We start from the raw sequence: 22,737 nt of genomic DNA, 5'->3' as shown, positions 1-22,737 counted from the left end.
CCAAGGCTGCTTGGTGTAGCCTATGGCCACCAGGCTACAAACCTGTACAGCAAGTCACTGTGCTGAATACTGGAGGCAGCTGTAACACAATGGTAGCTGTGTATCTAAACATAGAAAAGACATAGCAAAAATATGGCATCATAATCTTATGGGACCACTGTCATACATGCGATCTGTCGTTGACCAAAACATATTGTTATGTGGTGCATGACTACAAGAGTGAGCACAATACAGAGAGAAAAGACACCACAGAAGCTGCTGTCCTCAGCAAAAGCTTTGTGGCAAAACCAGGGAAAAACCAAACAAAGCCCAAAAAAAGAAAACCAAAAAAGGCCCACCACCAGCACCACACACATAAACTGGCAACACATTCACTGCTTGGATAAGAGATGGGGCAACGCAAGGCCCAGAAGAAACCATGCTGAGTATTTGAAAACCTTGGTTCCTTGGTAAAGTCTTAAAAATATGAACCTTAGAAAACTCAGAAGACTGAATCTAACCCTGTCATGTGAAGTGCCACCCATCACCTTTGTGTCGTGCTATACAAACAGTGTATTGTATCTGTGCTGCTTCGCAGTAGTCTCAGTAGGTATTGGAAAAAATAATAAACTAGAGGGAAAGGAGATGATCACTTGAACAAAGTCCCAGGCTAGTTTTGCAGCTCTCGGTTTCACTTTTCCTTTGTGGTTTCTCGCAGTGACCAGTGTTGATGGATGAGATACTTCAAACAGTACTATTTCTTCTAGGCAGAACAGAAGGCAGTTTCCATGGCAATACGATCAAGAGACACAATACATCCTGTTGCTCAGTTTTGAGAACCTTTTGGCTTAGGGGACAGAAGTTTCCAACCATTGGCTGCCCTCTGCCCCGTCTCTTCTTCCTCTGTCTTGCTCTAGTCGGCTGGAGTCCCAAAGGCCACAGGCCTTGCCTGTGCATTCCATGCAGGGGCTAAAAGGGTCAGGGCCACAGCTTGGTGTTCCAGGGACTGACTGGGGATGGCAGTGAGGACAGAAGGTGCAAAGACACCTACAGAGGACATCGAGAAGCTCCAGCACAGCTTAGGATGCAACCCAACAGCCCCTGCAAGGGATGCTTCTACTGTGTACAATATGACAGACATGTGTCCCAAGTCTTGTTTACTTTAATGACATTTCTTTTCAGAGGCCTGACATACCTAGCACAGCTGATCTTACTGTGACATAGGTACAATTTTACAAACAGGTTCAACTGCTTTCAACAGCAGCTGCAAACCCAAGAGAGACAGGTTTTCCCTTTGTTTCAACAAAGCACGGCTCCCAGCCAGTTCCATCTGGGGAGGCCCTGGAGGTGAGGGGAAGGGACTCTGGAGAGAGCCACGGGACACAGATGGCTCAGCCATGCACCAGGGCGTCCAGTGGGTCTGTGCCGCTGCTGCCCTCCAGGCCCCCTGCACAGAGCGGGGCGAGACTCCAGGCAGCTGTGGGGGTCGTGTGGCACCAAGCACACTGCGGGCTGAGCCACAGGCCGGTGCCCTGGCTCTCGTTTGTTTTGAAAACGTGACTGACCCATCACTCCTCATGGGGAATTTTTCCTCCAGGGACCGTCAGGACCAGAGGTGTCCCAACCTTTTCCTGTGTTTTGGTTTTGGTAGAGAATGAGAACGCTAAGGCTGCTCTGTGAGAAGGAGGTGGTGGTGCGAGCGTGGCGTGGAGGGACCACAGGCTTCCACAGCCCACAGCCCAGCTGCAGGTCAGGGACATCAGCACAGGAACAGCATGCCAAGGCCTTGTCTTGCAGCTTCCTCACTCCCTCGACTGAGTGACATGCCTCTTAAGCACTGAATGCTGGTGACAGTAAGGGCCACACAGCGAGGACTGAGACAGCGGCCTTGAAGACTTAAGAATGGAAGTGCATCTCTCAGAGTGTGGATTACCCATTTCTGCATCGTCTCTTCTGTTTACCCTTCCTTCATTCTTTTGTCTGCCAAATTTGGGGTCATTTTTTCCTTCCCAGGGTTGGCTCTACACACAAATTATAAAGTAAAAGTCAAAATTAAAATTAGTTTTGGTACTTGCTACAGTAAATGTTTTGACAGAAACAGAGGTGAAACTCCTAATTAAAAATGAGACTGGGGATTACTCAAGGTTTCCCCTCTTCTTACATTTCCTCCACGGAGAGTTCATCCATTTCATGTCTTCAGTGACCGCCTGAGTCTCATTCCTGCACTTGCCTATCTGCCTTCACCGTGGCAGGCGGATGTCCACTTCCCAGATCATGTCTGGACTCAGCTCTCCTCTGTCCATCAAACCCAGCCAACACTCAAGGACTACTGATTTTCCCCTGGGAGGGGATCTGCCCGTTTAGGTCCTTGCTGTTGCACTCCGAGATTATGCCAACAACTTCTTGGATGACATGACTGCCAATAAGATTTCCCCAATTCAATCTGCATGCCACGGTCAGTGAGTGTGCACAAGAAGCCCTTTCACAATGATACTGCCTCAACCAAAAACCTTCGGGCATCCTGTCTGAGTCTGTCCTGTTTTGCAGGTCTGCCCAAACCAGCCCCATCCTAAATTACTTCTCTAAATTACATCCTAAATTACTATGTCGGCTCAAACTGTCCCTGCCACCTAAAGTGCCCTCCCTGGTCCCTTCCATTTGCATAGGGCCCAACTCCTGTTTCCCATCTGTAAGTGGCTTCTTTCTCAGCAACCCAAACCCTCCTGTTCCCCTGCTCTGCTGAACTTCCACAGAACTCAGCCAAGCCGCCAAGTGAACAGAGAATAAAACACTGAGTCTGGGTTTCCCCAGCTGTAAAATGGAAAGCTGGACTAGATAGCCTTAAGCTAGTTATGAGCTGTCTCTTCCCAATCATTATATTAAAGAACATCTGGAAGGCCAAACAGTTCTCTCTCAAAAAGGAGCCTCAGGCCACCTGCCAGAGCCGCTGCAGGAGGAGCTCCTGGACAGATGCTGGGTTGACACCCCCATGTCACCCTCCTCACACTGCTCATGAATGTTACCTGTAGGACCCCCTATCTCCAATAAGATATGAGCTCCTTGGGCAACTGTCCTGAGAGCCACAGCTGTGGACAGTGTCCACATGAGGAGGCAGAAGCAGAGGAGTGAAGGGGGGTGCGGTGGCCTCCCCCATCCTAAACCCACGATCTGCCTGCATCCCCTTTGAACAGGCACTGCATGTGTGCACACATCTCCATTGCTTAGACAGAATGATTTTACCAAATCTCAGTATGGCTAATCTGTGCTCTAATCTTGGGTGGGAGATCGTGACTCACGACTCTGAAAATTCCTGGCCTCTGGCTGCTTTCTCCACAAAACCACGTCTGTCAACCACAGCACTGGGCTGCTGGCTCTGAATCCTTGGGGGTTGCACGAAATCAAGGCCTCTCAAGGGCCTCAGTTTTCCTGAGATGCTCATGGGTACTCCAGTGGTCTGTTCCTCATTAAGAGCTTTTTTCTGATTTTGAAAACCCATCAGGATGGCTTTTTTGGGGGAGGAAAAACTTCCCAAAATGATTATGAGGATGATTTTTCTAACATACCCCTGGTTTAACATGATACTGCTCCAGAGTACATCTCTAAATTCATTCATCCTTTCAAAAACTGATTAATAAGTGACAAAAGGACAACCCAGGAAAAGAATTAGGATTGCTGATAACTTTTACATCTTCAAAATGCCAAGTACATCATCATCATTTGCTTGTTTTCTGAACTATCATGAGACTGTACCTCGCTCTTCTTTCTCATGAAGACACCAAGGCAGAATGGAAAATAGAAATGATTTTCTCAAGGTCACTTAATGAGTCAGTCTTGGAAAAGGATCACACTTTAGATTGATCCTATCTTTCTGTTCTGAATTTTGTCAAAAAGATAAGTATGATCAACTACAAAAGCACTGGAAACATAGCAGTAGCTTCTGCAAGGAGGTACAGATTGAGATAAACAGCGTAGCTGTAACTTCACTGAAAATAGAGTTCTTGCATGTAATTTTCATTTAATTTGCAGATTTTTATCAACTAAGCACTAGTAACTTATTCCACATCTGATGCTATATAAACTCTTGAAAGAAGAAAGTCATAAAAGAACTAGCTCTAACTGATTAGATTGCTTTGTTGACAAGGAAGCATAGCAACTTGAAAAGAATCATTTTCAAATCAAATTGCACCAAAAAGTGAAAGAGCATAGCCAAAAAGGAAAAGTGCTGAGGAGGGTGCCACGTGCCAGCTTGCTGTCTCTGAGGATGCTCGGGACACATGAGAATTCACTCCCTTTGGATTCCTGGGGAGTGACACACGTGCACCGCCCCTACACCTGACACAGGGGTGGAGACGGAGGTAGAGAGTTTCTGATGGTGCTGCCTCCAGACACGATTTCTTGACTCTTCCTGGCTGCACTACACATTTCTCCCAGAAGAGTGACCATCACATTTCACTGTAACTGACGCTTTCTACTCTAAGCTCAGGGAGTGGAGGGATCGTGCTGCCTTGGTCACTGTGGGACTCCCCAGAGCCTGGCACTGAGTGTATTCTGCGGAATAGATGGTAATGAAAATGGCAGCACTGGTGAGGCCAAGAGGCAACAGGAAGCTTCCTAAGGAAGCTGGCCTGATGAAGGGGCAGTGACAGAAACTGGTTTGGTGGGGTGGCACTTGCACACATAAAGCCCCACTAGGCAGATCTTGCTATCTAAACCACAGAGGGAAAATCAACCATGCTGCGACATGCGTCAACCTCAGAAACGTGAAACTCAGCTAAAGAAGCCAGTCATAAAGATCAGCTACATATGCTTCCATTTCTATAAAATGTCCAGAATAAGCAAGTCTACAGAGACAGAAAGTAGATAAGTGGCTGCCTAGGACTGGGCGGATGGGAATGACTGCTAACGAGGCGCGGTTTCTTTTGGGGTGATGAAAAATGTTCTCAAATTGTGGCATTTGCGCAACTAAAAAATACTAAAAACCACTGAACTGTACACTTCGAGGGGGTGAGTTATATGGTATGTGAATTCTATCAGCTGCTAAAAAACACAGCAAGGACCAGTAAATACTTTTAAAACACTAAAAAAACTTATTGAATTCAAAATACTTGATTAATGATAGGAACTCTCATGATTGACAGGGCGGATCTGCCTCCTGATGCATATCTCAGATGATACCAAATGACTGTTGCTGGGGGAGGATAAAGAGAGAAACAATTTTCACAGCTGCAAATGTTACTAAGGGAGGGTGTGCAGCTAAACTCACTTTAACCAAATGCTGCGAAAATAACTGAAAGCACGTGTGAATATCGTTGAGCTGCTCTGTGTGTCAGTAGCTTCTTTCCTTGCAGGCGAAACAGAGGTGATAATCAACCAGTTAACACCAGGCAGCCCAATGAGATGAGGAGGCAATTAAAAGAAGAGCACCAAGGACTCCAGGGCTTTGCTGCCAAATGTCCCACTTGGCTTGTACCAACAAGCAGGATTCATCCATACTGGGCTTCACCTTAGTTCTGCTTCTAAAATAGATGGAAATTTTACAGAAATGCCTACTGGAAAGTTTTATCCCCAAGTTTGTGTTGTCGTATATAACAGCATTCTCATCATCAGCCAACAGAGAGAGGACTGGTTCCCACAAATAATAGATGACCAGAACTAAGAGAGAATTCACATTTCCAGGTAAAAGGTTACTTTGAAAACTGCTGGCTATGTAACTTCCAGAGCAGGGGCTGGCAAATATTTTTCTGTAAAGGGCCAGATAGGAAACATTTTAGGTTTGGAAGACAAAGAGGCAAGAGATCAAGGATATTATGTAGTTACTTATATAACAATTTACAATGTAAAACCTGTTCCTAGCTTCAGACTGTACAAAAACAGGTAGTTTGGCCCACAAGCCATCACTTGCTGACTGTTGCTCTAGAGGTTTCAAGCTTTTACAAGTAATAACTATCAAGGTTGGCTCCTAAATCAGGACTCTCTCAAACTTCCTGAGAGCCACAAAAACAGATGCCCAATACTATGATAATAACTAATATCTGACAGAGCCTCTGGTACCTAAGGTAATTTTGTATAATTTTTTTATCCCCAATGACAATAGTATTCCACAGATTGTGTACAGATGTCCCTGTCAACCCAGGATTGAGTCCCTAACTGCCCATTCTTGTTCTTTTCATTATATTACGCCACTTTCTATTGTGAGCATGGCTCTGAAGAAAAACAACACTGTTTTCTTCCTTTCTACACTCACACACCACTCAACACAAGATGTGCTGGGGGCTTCATACCCCAAGCAGTGCTCCAGTGGACACCAGCAGGGTGTCCTATAATTTAACTCAATCCCCACACTATCTCCCAGGAGATAACATCAGAGCCCACAGGTTAAGGGCCCACTCCCACAAGACTGCTCCCCTACTTCAGATGGCAATCGCCAGCCCTAACCTGCGGTTCTAACCAATGTGCTGTAAATGAGAGTTCCTGTGGTCCACTCCCCGGGTTCAGTTAATTTGCCAGGATGGCTCACAGAACTCAGGGAAACACTGACGTCTACCCATTTATTAGAAAGGATATTACAAGGGATACAGATGAACAGTCAGAAGGAAGAGATGCACAGGGCAAGGCATGGGGCATGGCCGCTGCCCCTCTCTGGCACCCCCTGCACCCTGCTCCAGCACATATTCAGCAATCTGGAAGTTCTCTAAACCCTGTCCTTTGGGGGTTTTATGGAAGCTTCATTATGTAGATATAATTGACTGTATCACTGGCCATTGGTGATCAACTCAACCCCTCTTCCTAATCACAGAGGTTGGGGGTGGGGCTGAAAGTCTCAACCCTCTAATCACTTATTAGTTCCCCTGGTAACCAGCCCCCATCTGAGGCTATCCAGGAGAGCCCGGACATCAGTCATCCATGTGAAAAGACACTTCTCACCGTGGGTGAAGGATTACCTAGGTGCCGAGGTAAGAAACTGAAGGCACAAAATGTTTCAGTATAATAAAGAAAATAGAAGAAGGATAGTCATAATACAAATTAGATATAGAGATGATCATGGACATTATCAATCATTATAAACATTATGAATCATTAGCTTTCAATATTACTCTTCGTTGCATTACTAATACAACCTAAGAATAACTGGCGGGCATAGCGTCAGGTGCTAAAGGGACATTGTGAAAAGTGACCTAGAAGGCAAGAGGTGAGCCCTCTGTCACGCCCGCATAAGGGCCATTTGAGGGCTCCTTGATCAGGCGGTAATGCCAGTGTCTGGGAAGACACCCATTACTTAGCAGACCGCCAAAGGGAGTCTCTTTTCCTTGGAGGAGTCAGGGAACACTCTGCTCCACCAGCTTCTTGTGGGAGGCTGGATATTATCCAGGCCTGCCCGCAGTCATCTGGAGGCCTAAACCCCTCCCTGTGGTGCTGCGCTTCAACGGTCACGCTCCTTGTCCACTTTCATGTTCCTCCTGTACTCCTGGTTCCTCTTTGAAGTTCGTAGTAGATAGTGGTAGAAGAAATAGTAAAAGTCTTAGTCTTTGATCTTTCTTATAAGTGCATAGAAGAAAATGCTGACATATGCTGCCTTCTCTCTCTGCTTCGGCTACCTAAGAGGGAAGGGCCCCCTGTCCTATGATCACGTGACTTGCTTCACCTTGTCAATCACTTAGAAGATTCACCCTCCTTACCTGACCCCCATGTCTTGTATGCAATAAATATCAGCGCGCCCAGCTGTTCGGGCCACTACCGGTCTCCGTGTCTTGATGGCAGTAGTCCCCTGGGCCCAGCTGTTTTCTCGTTATCTCTTTGTCTTGTGTCTTTATTTATTACAATCTCATCTCCGCACATGGGGAGAACACCCGCTAAGTTCTGTAGGGCTGGACCCTATGCTCACTGTGGAGATTCCAAGGGCTTTAGGTGCTGTGTGTCAGGGGCCAGTGGTAGAGAACAGATACATCTTTCTCATTGCAGCACACAGAGCTTCTTTGCTACAGCAAGCAAAGGGAGGGAGACATGCACCGTGAAGCTGTGGAGACTCAGGTTGCACAGGCACCATTCAGATGATTGTTACTATAGGAGACTCCAGTAATTGATCTGGAAGTCTGAAGACAAGGAGGCTCTGCAAAGCCTGCCCTGGTCCTTCACTGTGATGAGCTGAGCACACTCTAGCTCATCACCAACAATATCCTGAGCACACAGAATTTTCACTGTCTCCCACCTGGTCTTCTTCCTCTAATGTCACCTTTTCTTTTTTTTTTTTTGAGCCGTGATTGCACCTTGACCTCCAGGGATCAAGTGATTGTTCCATCTCAGCCTCCTGAGTAGCTGGGACTACAGGCACATGCCATCACGCCCAGCTGATTTAAAAAATTTTTTTGTACAGAAGAGGTCTCACTATGTTGCCCAGGCTGGTCTCAAACTCCTAGGCTCATGCTATCCTCCTGCCTTGGCCTCCCAAAGTGCTGAGATTACAGGCATGAGCCACTGTGCCCAGCCTAGCGTCATCCCTTCAAACAATGTTCATATTATGACTAAAGTGAGCTTTCTTAAAAATAAATCTAACTTACTCTCCTGTTTAAAAGGCCTCACTGATCCACCACTTCTGGCAGGACGAACACAACAGCAATTCTTAGTTTGATAGAAGACCCCTGTCCTGGCCTCTGCTCTCTTCCCAGCCATGTCTTTCATTGCTTCTTTCTTATGGGAACCTCAATCTCAGGCGAATGCAATTCCTTGCTGTCCCCACAGCTGCTTTGAGCCCCCGTGCGTTTTTTCATAAGGTCCCCCGTGACTGAAACACCTGCCCCAGTGCTGGCCTCAAGATTACCCTCGCTGCATCCCTTAGGAAGAACTGGCCATACCCACTGTTTAGGCCTCAGGGTTCTTTTTTCTCCTCTTTGCACAGACTCCCATAGAAACCTAGTGCCTAGTACAGCCTCATGTCTTCCCCTCGCTGGCTGCAAACTTCTTGAAGGTGCAGGCGGCGTCTTACTTAATCCCCCAGGGCAGTACACTGCATTAGAGCCAAAAGACAAAGAAGTACAACAGCTCCTGTCCTCCAAGAGCTCATATTCTACTGGGGATGAACAAAACACAAACCCATGAAAAGGTATGTAATGGCCCTGGCAGTGGAAAGATGATCACAGCTGCAAGTAGCAAAATGACTCTGAAATGCCACCTGCTTTGGAGAAGGCAGCTCTGCTGGGAGACAGGAGTGAGTCAGCAGGCAAGGAACTACTGAGAGCAGCTTATGTGTGTACAGCATAGTGTCCCAACACGAGTTTACAAAAGAATGGGACAGCTGTGGATGTGGAGGGAGATGAGAAGTGGGCATCACAGGCTGCAGCCAACACTCTGCAGCCCGCTCCATCTTCACTGCCACAGGCCCGTGAGACAAGCCTCCAAAGGCCTTTGGATAGTCAGTGCTGGTGGGAAATGTCCAGAAAGATCTGTATGAGGTCAAAGCACACTGGATGATGTTATCACATGCCTGTGCTTAATGATGAGTGTGGAACCACTATACCCTGCCCCCATCAGCACCTAGGTCTCACGTCCCAGCTGAAGTGAGATCTACAGAGCCATCACCCTGGTCACTGTTCGTCAGAGCTGTGGAATGGGAATATGCCACACAATGGACTAAAAATGCTTCAGGAGCATAAGATCATATTGACTTTCCCACAGAGTGAAAGTAACTTGAACGGGTACCAGCGTGACCACAGTGATGTGCCAGAATGAGGCCAGCCGGTCAGAACAGAGTGATACTGACCTTCCCCCACTTCCAGCTCATGCAGCCCTTCTCATCCCCATCTCTCCACTGAAACCCCTTTCAAAAGTGAACTCATTCTGCTGAATCCAGTGGTCTTCTTCCAGTGTCATCTTCACTTGGCTTTTTTTTGGGGGGGCGGGGGCAGGGGTAGTAACATCTGAATCCGTTCCTGAAACACCTACTCTTCCTGAAACATTCTACTCTGCAGGCTCCCTGGCCACTGAACTGGTTTTCTCCTTGGTCCCTGGGGGTTCTTTTCTTTTCCCTCTTTGCACTCTCTAAACATGGGTCTTACTTTCTACTGTTCTCTCAGAGTATCTGTAGATCTTTTTTTTTTTTTTTTTAAAATAGAAATGGGGTCTCACTGTGTGGCCTAAGCTGGTCTCAAACTCCTGGGCTCAAGTAATCTGCCCGCCTGGGCTTCCCAAAGTGCTGGGATTACAGGCGTGAACCACTGCGCCCAACCTCTGTAGATGTTTCCAGCCCTGATTATTCATCTGTGTTCAGCTTGCGTAAAGTCTTTCTGTATCTATTTATTATGCTCATATTTGCTCATTAATTCCCACAGTTCCTAACATCTGCCAGGCATTATTCACATACTGGAGATATGGAGAAAACAAATCTGCTCCATCCTGAGACACACTGGTGGAGAAAGGGCAGTAAATCAGCAGTCAACATCGGGTTGGCGGTGCCACAAGAGACAAGCAGTGGCTACAGGGGTAGAGAGAGCCCTGGAAGCCCCCCAGGAAGCTGGGGAAGGCTTCCCCGAGGAGGCAATATTTGTCAGGGATGCCGAGTAAATAGGAGCTAGGCAAGTGAAAATGATGTGTATGTGGGAGGGGTGGGGTGAAGGGGTTGGTACAGGGAAGTTCATTCTGGGCAGAAGAAAGGGAAGATGTAAGGGTGAGACTGCGTGAAACAATATGAGCAGCGGTGAACTGTGAGTAACCCAGTGTGGCATGGCTGGCCTAAGGGCTTGCACATGGCAGCAGAAAGGAGATGCGGCCACAGAGCAGGCAGGAGCCTTGTGTTGGAACCACCCTGAAAGCTATGGAGAGGCCCTGAAGGATGATAGCTGGAGTGAAACAATCAGATTTGTGTTTTCACAGAGATCACTGGTGGAGGCTGTAGGGCAGGCTCAGGAGGCAGGCAGTCGGTGACAGAGATGGGAGGGAAGAAATCCAGGCAAATGGTGCTGGTGGCCTGAACTACAGCACTGGAGATGAATGACAGACTTACATCAAGGAGGGAGACTCTTTGAGGCTGAACTGCTGGGGAAGGCAGGAAGGACATGGATGCATAAGTGGGAAATGTCTGGGGTGAAACCCTAGGTTTGGAATTTTGGGTAAACGATGGTGCTTTTCATTAGGTAGGGAGTGAGAAAGGGAAATGAACTTAGCAAAGAAACAGTACATGTTGGCCGTGTGCAATGGCTCACGCCTGTAATCCCAGCACTTTGGGAGGCCAAGGTGAGTGGATCATGAGGTCAGGAGTTCAAGACCAGCCTGGCCAACATGGTGAAACCCTATCTTTACTAAAAATACAAAAATTACCGGACGTGGTAGCAAGCACCTGTAATCCCAGCTACTCGGGAGGCTGAGGCAGGAGAATTGCTTGAAGCCAGGAGACAGAGGTTGCAGTGAGCCAAGATCACGCCACTGCACTCCAGCCTGGGCAACAGAGTGAGACTCTGTCTCAAAAAAAAAAAAAAAAAGAAACAGTACCTGTCAAGAGCTGATGGGACACTGAAGTGGAGATGTACTATAGGCAGTAGGATATTTCGGTCTGGAGCCCCAGGAGAGAGGGAGGTCCAGTCTCTAGATCTTGAGGGACTCACGGGAGCCATGAGCTCAACAAAGTGGTGAGGACAGGGGCTGGTTGGGTCCCCTTGGGTGTCTAACATGAAAAGCTCAGTAGGCAGAGAACTGAGTCTTGGGAAACAACCTATTTAGGGAGTGAACAGAGGAAGGAGAGCTCGATCCAGAGTACAGCATCAGCCCAGCCAAGGCACTCCTCTGAGAGCTGGGCTTTAGAAACCTCCTTGTATTTGTCTCCTCCTCTGTGGTTTCTCCTTTCCCCCGCCCATCTTACACTGTGCAATAAAATGACATTTTTCTGAGATAACTGTCCTATCTTTGTTACTGAATAAACAATTTTTCACAGCCAATGTCCAAGCCGAAATCTATTGTCAGGCTTAAACTACCTCCCTTCATTATCAGTTACTATATCATTTCCCATTTCTCACTATATATCTGCCCACATGTCAATCACAGGGCTCCTGGAGGCCTCTCCTTTTTAAGGTCTCATTAGCACCTCCATGCCTCACTCTTGCTGGTCCTCTCCTCTGGAATGATGTGCCTTACCCTCTCCACCCATCCAAATTCCACCCGTCCTTCTACTTCTTGAAATCTTTTTTGGCAGCATCAGTCCACACCAGTGGCTCTCTCCTCAGATTTTCACTGCATGGGTGCTTCAGTAAATATTTCCTTGTTTCTTGGATGTTCATCTATTTCAACTACAACTGCGTGAGCTCCCTGAAGTTGGCCACAAACTCACGGAGGGAAAGGACATGTTCTTCATTTATTTTATGCCCACAGAGAAGCCACCAGTATTGGTCAGAGAGCTTCCCAAGCAGTCTAACTGTGCCCCCAGAGCCACATGAGGAGCACGTGGCAGGGGGTGGCAGCGAGCACCTGCCAGATGGCAGGATGAACTCTGGCATAAGCAGGCAAGAGAAATCTAAAGAAACACAACACTGAATCAAGACTTGAGTATTTTGGAATACCTGAAACAAAAAACTGCAGACAGATCATGTGTAACATACAGTAGCTGGTAACTGAAAAAAATGCCTTTCTGACTAAATAAACTCAGATTCTATGAAAAGCATCTAAAAATCAAGTTTTTAACTAAATAACAGTTGTATTTTAAATGAAATACACAGTATGAGATTGCCTACAATAAAAGATACAGGAGCAAACAACAAAAACATATATTTGAAACATAAAGAAGAAGACGGAAGCAAAAGTTCTAACTTAACCCTAATTAAACCTGAAGCCTGGCACTGAGTTTCCTGCCAGCCAAAGTGAAAAGGGGAAAAAAAAAATCACCAAGGAGCTCTCATATTGGGAGGTATATGAGTTAGGGATCAGAAACAGAGACCTTAGAGTCAGACACAGCTGGGTCTCACTCCCAGATCCCCATCAACAGCTGCATGCCCCTGGACAAGCAAGCACTCCCCTGAGCCTCCGGGGTCGTGAGGGAATACCTGCAACTCTCTAGGCAGACACTGGGCATAAATGAAATAACATATACTGAGTACTTACTATAGGACTGGCAAAATCAATGGTGGTGGTCTTCTTACTGATAAAGAGTGAAACATGCTAATTCTGCAAGAGAGACAGGACCTAAGCTCCATAAGAAAAAGGACTGGGGGCTATCTTTCTTACACCTGTGTCCTCAATGTCCAGCCCTAGGCCTAGCATATAATAAGCACTAAGTACTTATTTGTTGAAAAGTAAATGAAAATAAACTTTTCCCCTGGTATTACATTCCGATACAACTGCACCCTGTACAGTACTCGTGCATGCACACAAATACGGCAGATAATTTGCAGCAGTGGTTTAACAAAAGAGTTCTCTATGTGGTGATTTATCATACTTATGTGAATAAAACTGAGACACAGCTGAGTAAAGAAGTTCAGCAGGAGGCTAAGGGCTCAGGTTTGGGTATACCCATGTGCAGACCCTAGAAGAGAACTTACGAAGCTTAGGAAAAAATCAAGAGTCTGGTCTGTGCTGCCCAGCAGACTACTCAACGTAAAAGCCTGGCAAGAGCCCGGGGCTGGTGTCCTGCTCTGGACTTCAGACCTGTTGGTGAGACCATCCTATGAAAGTGGAGGAGTCTGACAGCAGTGTGGACAGCCATAAAGGCCTGTGCCATGTCACAGGCGCCTGCTGGGAATGCACGCTCCAGCAGGGCTGGGGTTTGGGTCTGTCTCATTCCCTGAGGCCTGGGTGCAACCTGGCAGATCCTGTGATGTTCCAAGTATCTGGGGTGGGGAAAGACACCGTGCGGAGTTTATGGCAAGGCAGGAAAGGAGAACCACAATGTTGGTCTGTAGGGTCCTGGAGCGAGGGCGTGCGCAAACAGCCAAGAATCCCACCTGCATAAACTGCTGCTGTACCACGAAGTGCCTGTCTGTAGGCCACAAAGTGAGCATGTGGTCAGCAGTGGAGACCCACCAAGTTACCAAGCCAGGTGGGCCGACAGAAACCCATCATCAGATGGACACGGGCATCTGGGCTCAGCACAGGTGAGGCTGCAGGGCATGGGTGAGCTGCAGAAGCAGGCATGCCAGACCACCCTGGCAGCCACCTCTGCTGCACCACAGCCTCTTCCCAGTTAACACCGACTGCCATAGCTGGTGGGCCCCTCATGACCAAGTGACAGAGGGGAAAACAGCCAAATGGACAGGCTGGCTCAGGACATAAGTGGCAGCTGAAGGAAACAGCTGCATGATGGCTCGATCTTGAAAGACAGCGATCAGGGGAATCCCCTATGGGCAGAGCCTGGGCAGCACATTTGGTCATCAACTCTATGTGGAAAGAGAAGTGGCCTGAGGCAATTACACGTGTGGATCTGCTGGGCATGGCAGATCACCTGGTTGGTCAGTCAGGGGACTGGAAGGGGAGGATCCAGCTAAAGGAACAGCATCAAGTGTTTTGCAAGTTGTGCCCACCACGGGAATCCACCATAGAAAAGGTACCAAGTGGAAGGTGGGCAGAATGACTGTGGCTCCATCACCAGATAACCCAGCGCTGGCACACGAATGGATGGCCATGGTGGTGGCACAGAGGAATGTGTGGGTCCCCCTCACCTAGGCCAACCTATCTCCTGCCACTATGGAGCATCCAACCTGGCATCCACAGAGACTGCATGCGCCTGATAACCACCATCTGCAAGCAGAACAGTCACTCAGCGCCGAGACTATGCTGGGCCCTTTCCACTCTGTGGTGTTACGGAACACATTGTCCCACCCCTTGCCCCTGTGCCAAATTCACACACTGAAGCCCTAACCCTACGATGTGACTGTATTTAAACGCAGGGCCTTTAAGGAGGTAATTAAGGTTCAATGAGGTCATACGGATGGGACTTACCCAACAGGACTGGTCCCCATTTTGGGACAACTCAGAAGGGCTCTCCCAGCTCCACTGTGCTCCTTAAGACCAGCGAGGCTTTTGCTGGAACTGCAGCTGCTCCCTCTGTCCCATCTTGCTGCCTTTGCCAGCCTGCCACCATAGATACTGATGCTGACAGTGTTCTCTCATAAACTCCTTGTATAAAAATCTTCCTGGGGAGGCCAATCTGAGAAATGCAACTTCTCTGGTTTGCTTATGAGGACAAATTCAAAGCTCTCCAATGGAGAATCTCCTCCCAGGATTCCAAAGGTGTCTCAGACAACATATTTCCCCCAAATCTGCTCTTTTGATATTGGTGAAATGGAACTATCAGTCATCTATCTAAGATTATCTAGGCCAGAAACATCAGAACCATCCCCTACTTCTTTCTCTCCCTCATGAGCTCTGTGCCTCTACCTTTATACTCAATCACTACTCAGTTTTTCTGACCTTGATCATTCTGATTTCTCATACCTTTCGCTCTTCTCTCAGTTTCCTCGCAGGATTTACCTCCTGCTAAATACGAGGCTTCATCTGTAGCCTGTGTTCATCTTGGATGTAGTTCTTCTCTTACAGAACTTACTAGTTATTTGCTTTCGGCTCTCAGCTCTCATCCCTACAGAGGTGACTCCATCACCTACATATATATGTAGCTTCCACATCTCCAAGACAGAGATGTCCATCCTCCAGCTTTAAATACATCATGGGCATCTTTATGGCATGTTCCAGAGTCACTCAAATTCAAGCACATCTTTAAGAAACAACTTCTGCTTCTCTCTTTCTCTTGTAGGCTCTGCCCCTGATAAGGTGCCCCCTTCCTCCCACCCTGATATAAACTCTGGAACCTGCATCTCCAATGGGACTCTAAGGACCTCAAACCTGATTTCACTTCTCCAAACCATGGTGAGATCTGCAGACCTACTTCTTGCATCCAATGCTAGTGGAAGACAGAGAGATGGCAGAGGTAATTGTATGGTTTACAACTACCCCAGGGGTAAAGAAGGTGGAGGCGAAAAATGGGGAGCCCTGTGGACTGGCTCACAGAAGTGTCCAAGAAAGATCAGGCCTGAGGTTTTAGCCTGATGTGCACTAACCCTCCTTCGCTCGCTGCCCATGGAAGACAAGTGTAGTATCAGATTGTTTGGATGCAGAATTTATAGACAAATGTGCAATAGTTTCTGATTACTGATAGCAAGGTTGAGAAAACACAGCATTTTTTTTTTTAATCTATTCCTTGGTTGTTCCATTGAAAATCTTCTTACCTTCATATCCTCTTCATTTCAACAAACGAAAATCAAGAAGTTTTACATTTGTTCTTCACTCCATAGCATATGATTAGCATTTTAACAGGAAGACACTGTGGCTTTTACAAGATCATAAAAACAGATAAATAGCACATCTTGTTAATTAGGTTGGCGTTTCTCTAAGAAGTCATGCTTATCTAACATAGGTGGAACAAGAATGTCCAGTTTGACCAATCTTTCAGCTGCAATTTATTTTTTACCTTTTTAAAAAACTAAAAATAGCCACGAACAGAGACCTACAATCTCTTCAGAAATATCAAAATCCACTTGCAAGGCACTGGAATAAAATGAAGTCTCTATCTCATATGCAATCACAGAGGAAAGATTTGCTTGGGCCACTGAGAATTTCTAAAGTTTTAGTGATTATTATCACTTTTACCTGCTGCTGTCTCTGTCGCCTCCCTTGTGCAAAGTGAGAGAACATCAGCTGCCGGTCCAGCAGCTCCATTCTCTGCTGTCTCTGGATGTCCAGCGTGGCTCCCATCCCAATTCTGGCTTCGCTGGTGGGTTCTGAAGAAGAGAAGATGGGTTCAAGTGTCCAAGAAAAGAATTTTGCCATCCAGCTGGGGATGCAGAGCACCTGATGCACCTGGAACATTTTGCTGTCGTAGCACAGACCGGACATCTAAAAGAAAAACGTCCAATGTGATGTTTAAATGTAGTATCATTTAAAAAAATGTACATGACACAAAAATCAGCAGCCTCCAGACACTGCACACGGTATTTTTCTTAGTCATAGCAGTGTTAGGCAATAAACAAAATCCTCTACTACGCTGCAGAACACTAAGCAGTACACATCAACACAAAATTGAATTTACTCAGTAAAACAAGATTGTTTTTTATTGAATTAGAAGAGCTAGCAAAATTCTAATCATTTAGTATTCAAAGTTCTAGTAAAAGATTGTCAAGACACTGTCTTCATTTTTTAAAAAGCCGTAAAAGATCTGATTATTGAAACACTTTCACACTGTACTGACTCTGTGGTTACCTTTGTTGGCAGATGGCCATCAGAGACACCAGCAGAAAACAACTGCCATGTCTCAGCTGACCCAGTCACATGATCAATTTATCAGAGAATAAACACAATCCAGAATCTTGGTTTTTATTTACATAGTGTTTTAACCAGTTTTTCAACTACTGATTTTTCTAGACATTTAAAATCCTCACCAATATTAGTTCCATTTATAAACCAACCTTGTCTTCATCTTGAAGGTCATTTATAATGTATGGTTCAGAAGTCTCAAGGCTTCCTATGATTTTCTAGCTAAAAATGACTATGGCTATTCCTTTGTAAAAAAAAAAAAAAAACTTGATGTGAATTTGATTCTTAGGATTAGAAGATCAAATTAGAATATATTTGACAACTTTCTAATATGAGAAAAGTATACTTCAATGTTTAACAATAAAATTTAAATGATGAATTGGCAAGAATTCTTTGAGACTGTGCTACACACCAGGCACTGTTCTGGGAACTTAGAATACAGCAGAGAACAAGATAAGCAAGGCCCCACACTCACAGGGCTTATAGCAGTCAATGTGGAAAACAGGCAGTAATCAAGTCAACACATAAAACTATTTCTGGCAAGTTCTGGGAAGGAAACAAAGTGACCTGGGGCACGAACCTACTCTGGGGATGGCGGGGGACATCAGGGGAGCCCTCAGAGAAAGTGATACTTCAGCGAAGATCTTAAGGATGATGGGGTGCCCGTGACTTGATGAACCAGGGAAATAACATTTTGGGCAGAGAAAACAGCAGATGCTGCGCAGCCCGAGCTTGGGAGTGCCTATTAGATATCTTGGGGGGCTACTGAGTGGGCAGGTGGCTATGTAATTCTAGAACTCAAGGAAAAGGTGAAGATAAGGATTTCAGAGTCACTGGATATGATATATGACATTTAGGGTAACAGGACTAGAAGAGATAAAATGGGGGGGAGGAGGAGACACAGCAGAAGAGAGAACAGGACTAAGGACTGAACCCAGGAATGCACGAATATTCTACGGACAGACAGAGTAGGAAACGCCAGTAAGGAAACCTGAGACAGGGCTGCCAGTGAAGAGAAGGGAAATAGAGGAGTTTAGTATCACTGAAGCTAAGAAGTGTTTGAAGATAGGGATGGTCAGCTGTATCTAATGCAGCTGGTAAGTAAGACAGAACTAGCCACTGGATGTTGCAAATGGAGGTGTTTGATAAACAAGGTGTTTACAAGAACAGTTTTGGTACCAAAGACAGACTGTAATAGGCTGAAGAGTGAATGGTGGACAACTTCTGGTTTCAAATAATTTCTGTGCCCCTTCTCTCAAAAACAGTACAAGACAAAGAAAATGAAAACAGAAACAAACTCCAAGGTCGGTGAAACCAGAAACTGCAATCCTAAACCACGCTAACAAAATAGAAAGCTTATCAAGTTATTATAAACCACTCTGCATATAAGCAGTGTAAGTCCAAATGCCTGCAGAGAGTCCTGTGGGACTCAGACAAGCACAGGGACTAGAGCAAGCTTGTTCAACCTGAGGCCTGCGGGCCCCATGTGGCCCAGGACAGCTTTCAATGTGGTCCAACACAAATTCGTAAACTTTCTTAAAACATTACAAGGTCGGGCGCAGTAGCTCACACCTGTCATCCCTGCACTTTGGGAGGCCAAGGCGGGCGGATCACAAGAGGTCAGGAGTTTGAGACCAGCCTGGCCAACATGGTAAAAACCCGTCTCTACTAAAAATACAAAAATTAGCCAGGCATGGTGGCACACACCTGTGGTCCCAGCTACTCAGGAGGCTGAAGCACAAGAATCGCTTGAACCTGGGTGGTGGAGGTTACAGTGAGTCGAGATTGTGCCGCTGCACTCCAGCCTGGGCGACACAGTGAGACTCTGTCTCAAAAAAAAAAAAAGAAAAAGAAAAAGAAAAAAGTTATGAGATTTTTTTGCAATTTTTTTTAAAGCTCATCAGCTGTCTTCAGTGTTAGTGTATATTATGTGTGGCCCAAGACAATTCTTCTTCCAATGTGTCACAGAGGAGTCAAAAGACTAGATACCCCTGGACTAGAGGGTCTAGGCCCTGTGGAAGAAGGAGAGAAGTAGAGGGTTACTTAAGTTTGGGTAAGAGGCACCCCAGTTCCTCCCCATGCTCCATGTACCCTTTCTCCCCTCCACAGAGAGAAGGGAAAAGCTGTGTAGGGCATGAACCAAGGAGGGTCCAGTTGGCTAGGGAAGGCCAAGGCCTCTGCACAGGCAGATTATGTGCATCTCATGGGGCTGTCAGCATAGGGGTTCCAGAAGAAGACAACAGAGGGAATATGGGGGAAAGGATATTATATTTAAAGAGATAAATAGCTGAGAGTTTTCTAGAATAAAGAAAGAATATAAATCCTTAGGATGAAAGTGCAAGAGTCCCTAAAAGAATGCTAAAATGAAATTTACATCTAGATACACTGTGGTGAAACAAAAGAAAGAAATCCTTAAAAGCAACCAGGGATAAAATACAGACTGTTTAGAAAGAAAAAATAAACTGTTAGCAAATAACAGCAACAAAAACTGTAAGATAATTGGGAATAAATAAAAAAATATATACATATATATATATAAGGCTTTGACAGAAAAAAAAGAAAAGGGTAATAAGGGATATTTTTTCAAAACCAACCCTAGTGATAATAAAGATACCAGTTCCATGAATAGGAAGATGCAAAACTGTTAAGATACCAATTTTCATCAAATTAATATGTAAATTAAATATCATTCAAAATAAAATCTTAACAGGGTGTTTTGTTGGAATGTAAATGCCAATCCTCAAATTCATGCCGAATATTTAAGGTTTGCATTTTAAAAACACCATGTTGGGAGAAAGCAGCCAGACTCAAAGCCTGAAAACACGATTCCACTTCTGTGAATGAATGAACCTAAACCACACACTAAGCAGTAAAATGAGACAGCAAAGTGCAAAGGTGATGACTATGTGTGCTAGGAGGGGTCACAGAAGGGAGGGAGAAAGAAGGGGAAAGGGGTCACAGGAGGGAGGTGGGAAGGAGGAAGAGAGGTGGGAAGGAAGAGGGGCACCATGGGCTGCGGGGCTGGCCAGGCATGGTCTGTACCTGCATGGTGGATTATGGGTATATTTGCTTTATAGTGATTTGCACGGCTTTGTGACAGTTAGTTTGTGTTGCATATCACAATTAAGAGTTAAAAGACAAAGAAACAAAAAACCCAGAAAAGGCAAGGCAATTTTAAAGAAGCATAAATCCTATCAGATTTCAAGACATACTATAAAGTTTGGCTACCTAAAACAGTGTGGTCTTTATCTAGGGTTACTTAAATAGACCAAGAGAACAAGAGCCTAGAAATAGGATTCTCAGTGTAAGGGCACCTGGTATTCTGCAGACATGGGTAGATTGGGAGGGAAGGGGCACATGGGCTATACACAAGGAAGAGACAGAACAGGGCCCCTTCCTGACACCAAACATAAACTTGCAATGGAATAAGAACTCAAATAGAATTCATAAAATTGTAAATCTTTCTGCACAAAATACAGAAGGAATACCTTTTTGGCAATGGGGTGGCAAAATATTTTAAAATAAGAAACATAAGGTACAAACTAGAAAAGAAAACACACATTTGGTCTACTTTACAATTTAAAAGCCATAGTATGCCAAAAGCTACTATAAATGAAGTGAAAACACAAGTAAGAGGCCTGAAGAAAGTACTCAGAATTCATACAGCCAACCAAGGCAGCATTCAGAACATATCAAGAAACCCTAGAAATGTGTAAGAAAAAGCCCAGTTTTAAAAGCATATGAAAAGGTAATTTCAGGCCGGGCACGGTGGCTCATGCTTGTAATCCCAGCACTTTGGGAGGCCGAGGTGGGCGGATCACGAGGTCAGGAGATCGAGACCACGGTGAAACCCCGTCTCTACTAAAAATACAAAAAATTAGCCGGGCATGGTGGCGGGCGCTTGTAGTCCCAGCTACTCAGAGAGGCTGAGGCAGGAGAATGGCGTGAACCCGGGAGGCGGAGCTTGCAGTGAGCCGAGATCGCGCCACTGCACTCCAGCCTGGGCAACAGAGCGAGACTCCATCTCAAAAAAAAAAAAAAAAAAAAAAAAAAGAATAGGTAATTTCAGAAGAGAAAACTCAAATGACTAACAAAGTCATGAAAAGATGTTTATCCTCACTTGTTTTTAGGACGCTGAAATCTAAAATGAGCAATCTTAAATACAGCAACAACTGGCAAAAATGTAAAGGTCCTCTATCATCCAGTTTTATCTCTCTCTCTCTCTTTTTTTTCCATTTTGTGGAGAATGGGGTGTTGCCATGTTGCCCAGGCAGGTCTTGAACTCCTGGGCTCAAGCGATCCTCCTGCCTCTGCCTCCCTAAGTGCTGGGATTCCAGATGTGAGGTTTTGGTAAGGATGGAGGGAACTGAGAACTCTCACACAGTCCCGAGGGAAGGTGAAGCTATGGCACCTCTGGGGAGCAATGTGGCAACACCAAGTAGAGCTGCCGTATGCTCATTCCACTGCAGCCCTGCATGAGAGAGAGAGGAAGCAGAAAAAAATCATCCCCAAGAGGGGAACAGCTGCAGAGTGGGTTATTCATACAACACAGTACTATACAGCCATCCAGATGAACTCCATGTGCGTGTACTGACGTGTTTAAAGTGGAATGAAAAATACACATAAAAGGTATCACATGTTGCGCTCATCTTCTTGCAAAATTTCAGAAAACAAAATAATAGTCTATGCCGTTTGTGCACACATCTGTCTGCGGTAACTACAGAATCACAGAAAGCAGCCTTTGCTGTAGAGGGGTGATGGGGGACATGGTAGGGGGTAGGGAGTGGCATTCTCTGTAACAAATATATATTTTTAATGAACAGAGACATATGAAGTCAATATGGAAAAAAAAAAAACAGTAACGAATTGGAGGCAAGGAAGTAGAAATCCCTTTTCTGAAGATCTGATATAAAACAGAAAATAGGGTGTATATCAGCATTACGCTGATTCAGCAGAAGATAGCAAAATGTTATAAACATAACAAAATATTAAAAATATAATACAAATTAGAGCTGTGAGATTTGAATGAAGTAAAAAATTAAACATTTTTATTTTTCGGTCTCAAAGTATCCAACTGTGATTGTTGATTTGTTCATTGCTCCCATTAGCTATTTTAACTTCATGTATCTGGAAGCTGTTCCTGTTTGTGGACGCTGTTATTAGGCACACAAACACAACTGACCCTTTTGTCATAACAAAGCATTCTGCTGTGTTTTTAGTAATACTCATAGAGAAGTCTACTTTGTCTAATCTTAATACAGCCATTTCAGCTTTCTTATGCTTACTGTCTCCATAATATACCTTCATCCTTTTAATTTCAGGCTTTTTTTGTGTCTTTGTATTTAAAGTGTGTCTCGTAGATAGCATATAGCAATTTTTTTCTTTTAAATTAGTCTGACAATCTCTACCTTTTGATTGGAGTGTTTAGCTATTATTCATACTTAATGTATTTGCTTGAATAGTTGGATTTTGCTATTTGGT

The 22,737-nt window shown here is 45.3% G+C and overlaps 1 protein-coding gene across 2 annotated transcripts in view; it reads right to left on the bottom strand.

Moving 5' to 3' along the window:
• UBAC2 (UBA domain containing 2) overlaps nt 1–22,737 on the bottom strand; it is a 182,146-nt gene that overhangs the window by 29,051 nt on the left and 130,358 nt on the right. For both annotated transcript variants that reach the window (XM_030813624.1, XM_030813626.1), the window contains one exon: nt 16,594–16,839. In XM_030813624.1, the coding sequence (XP_030669484.1) occupies nt 16,594–16,839 (246 nt within the window). The remainder of the gene's footprint in view (nt 1–16,593; nt 16,840–22,737) is intronic.

The sequence above is a fragment of the Nomascus leucogenys genome, chromosome 5 (assembly GCF_006542625.1).
Source record: "Nomascus leucogenys isolate Asia chromosome 5, Asia_NLE_v1, whole genome shotgun sequence".
Taxonomy (NCBI): domain Eukaryota; kingdom Metazoa; phylum Chordata; class Mammalia; order Primates; family Hylobatidae; genus Nomascus; species Nomascus leucogenys.
The sequence above is the reverse complement of the archived record's forward strand: the minus strand, read 5'-3'. Positions and strand labels throughout refer to the sequence as shown.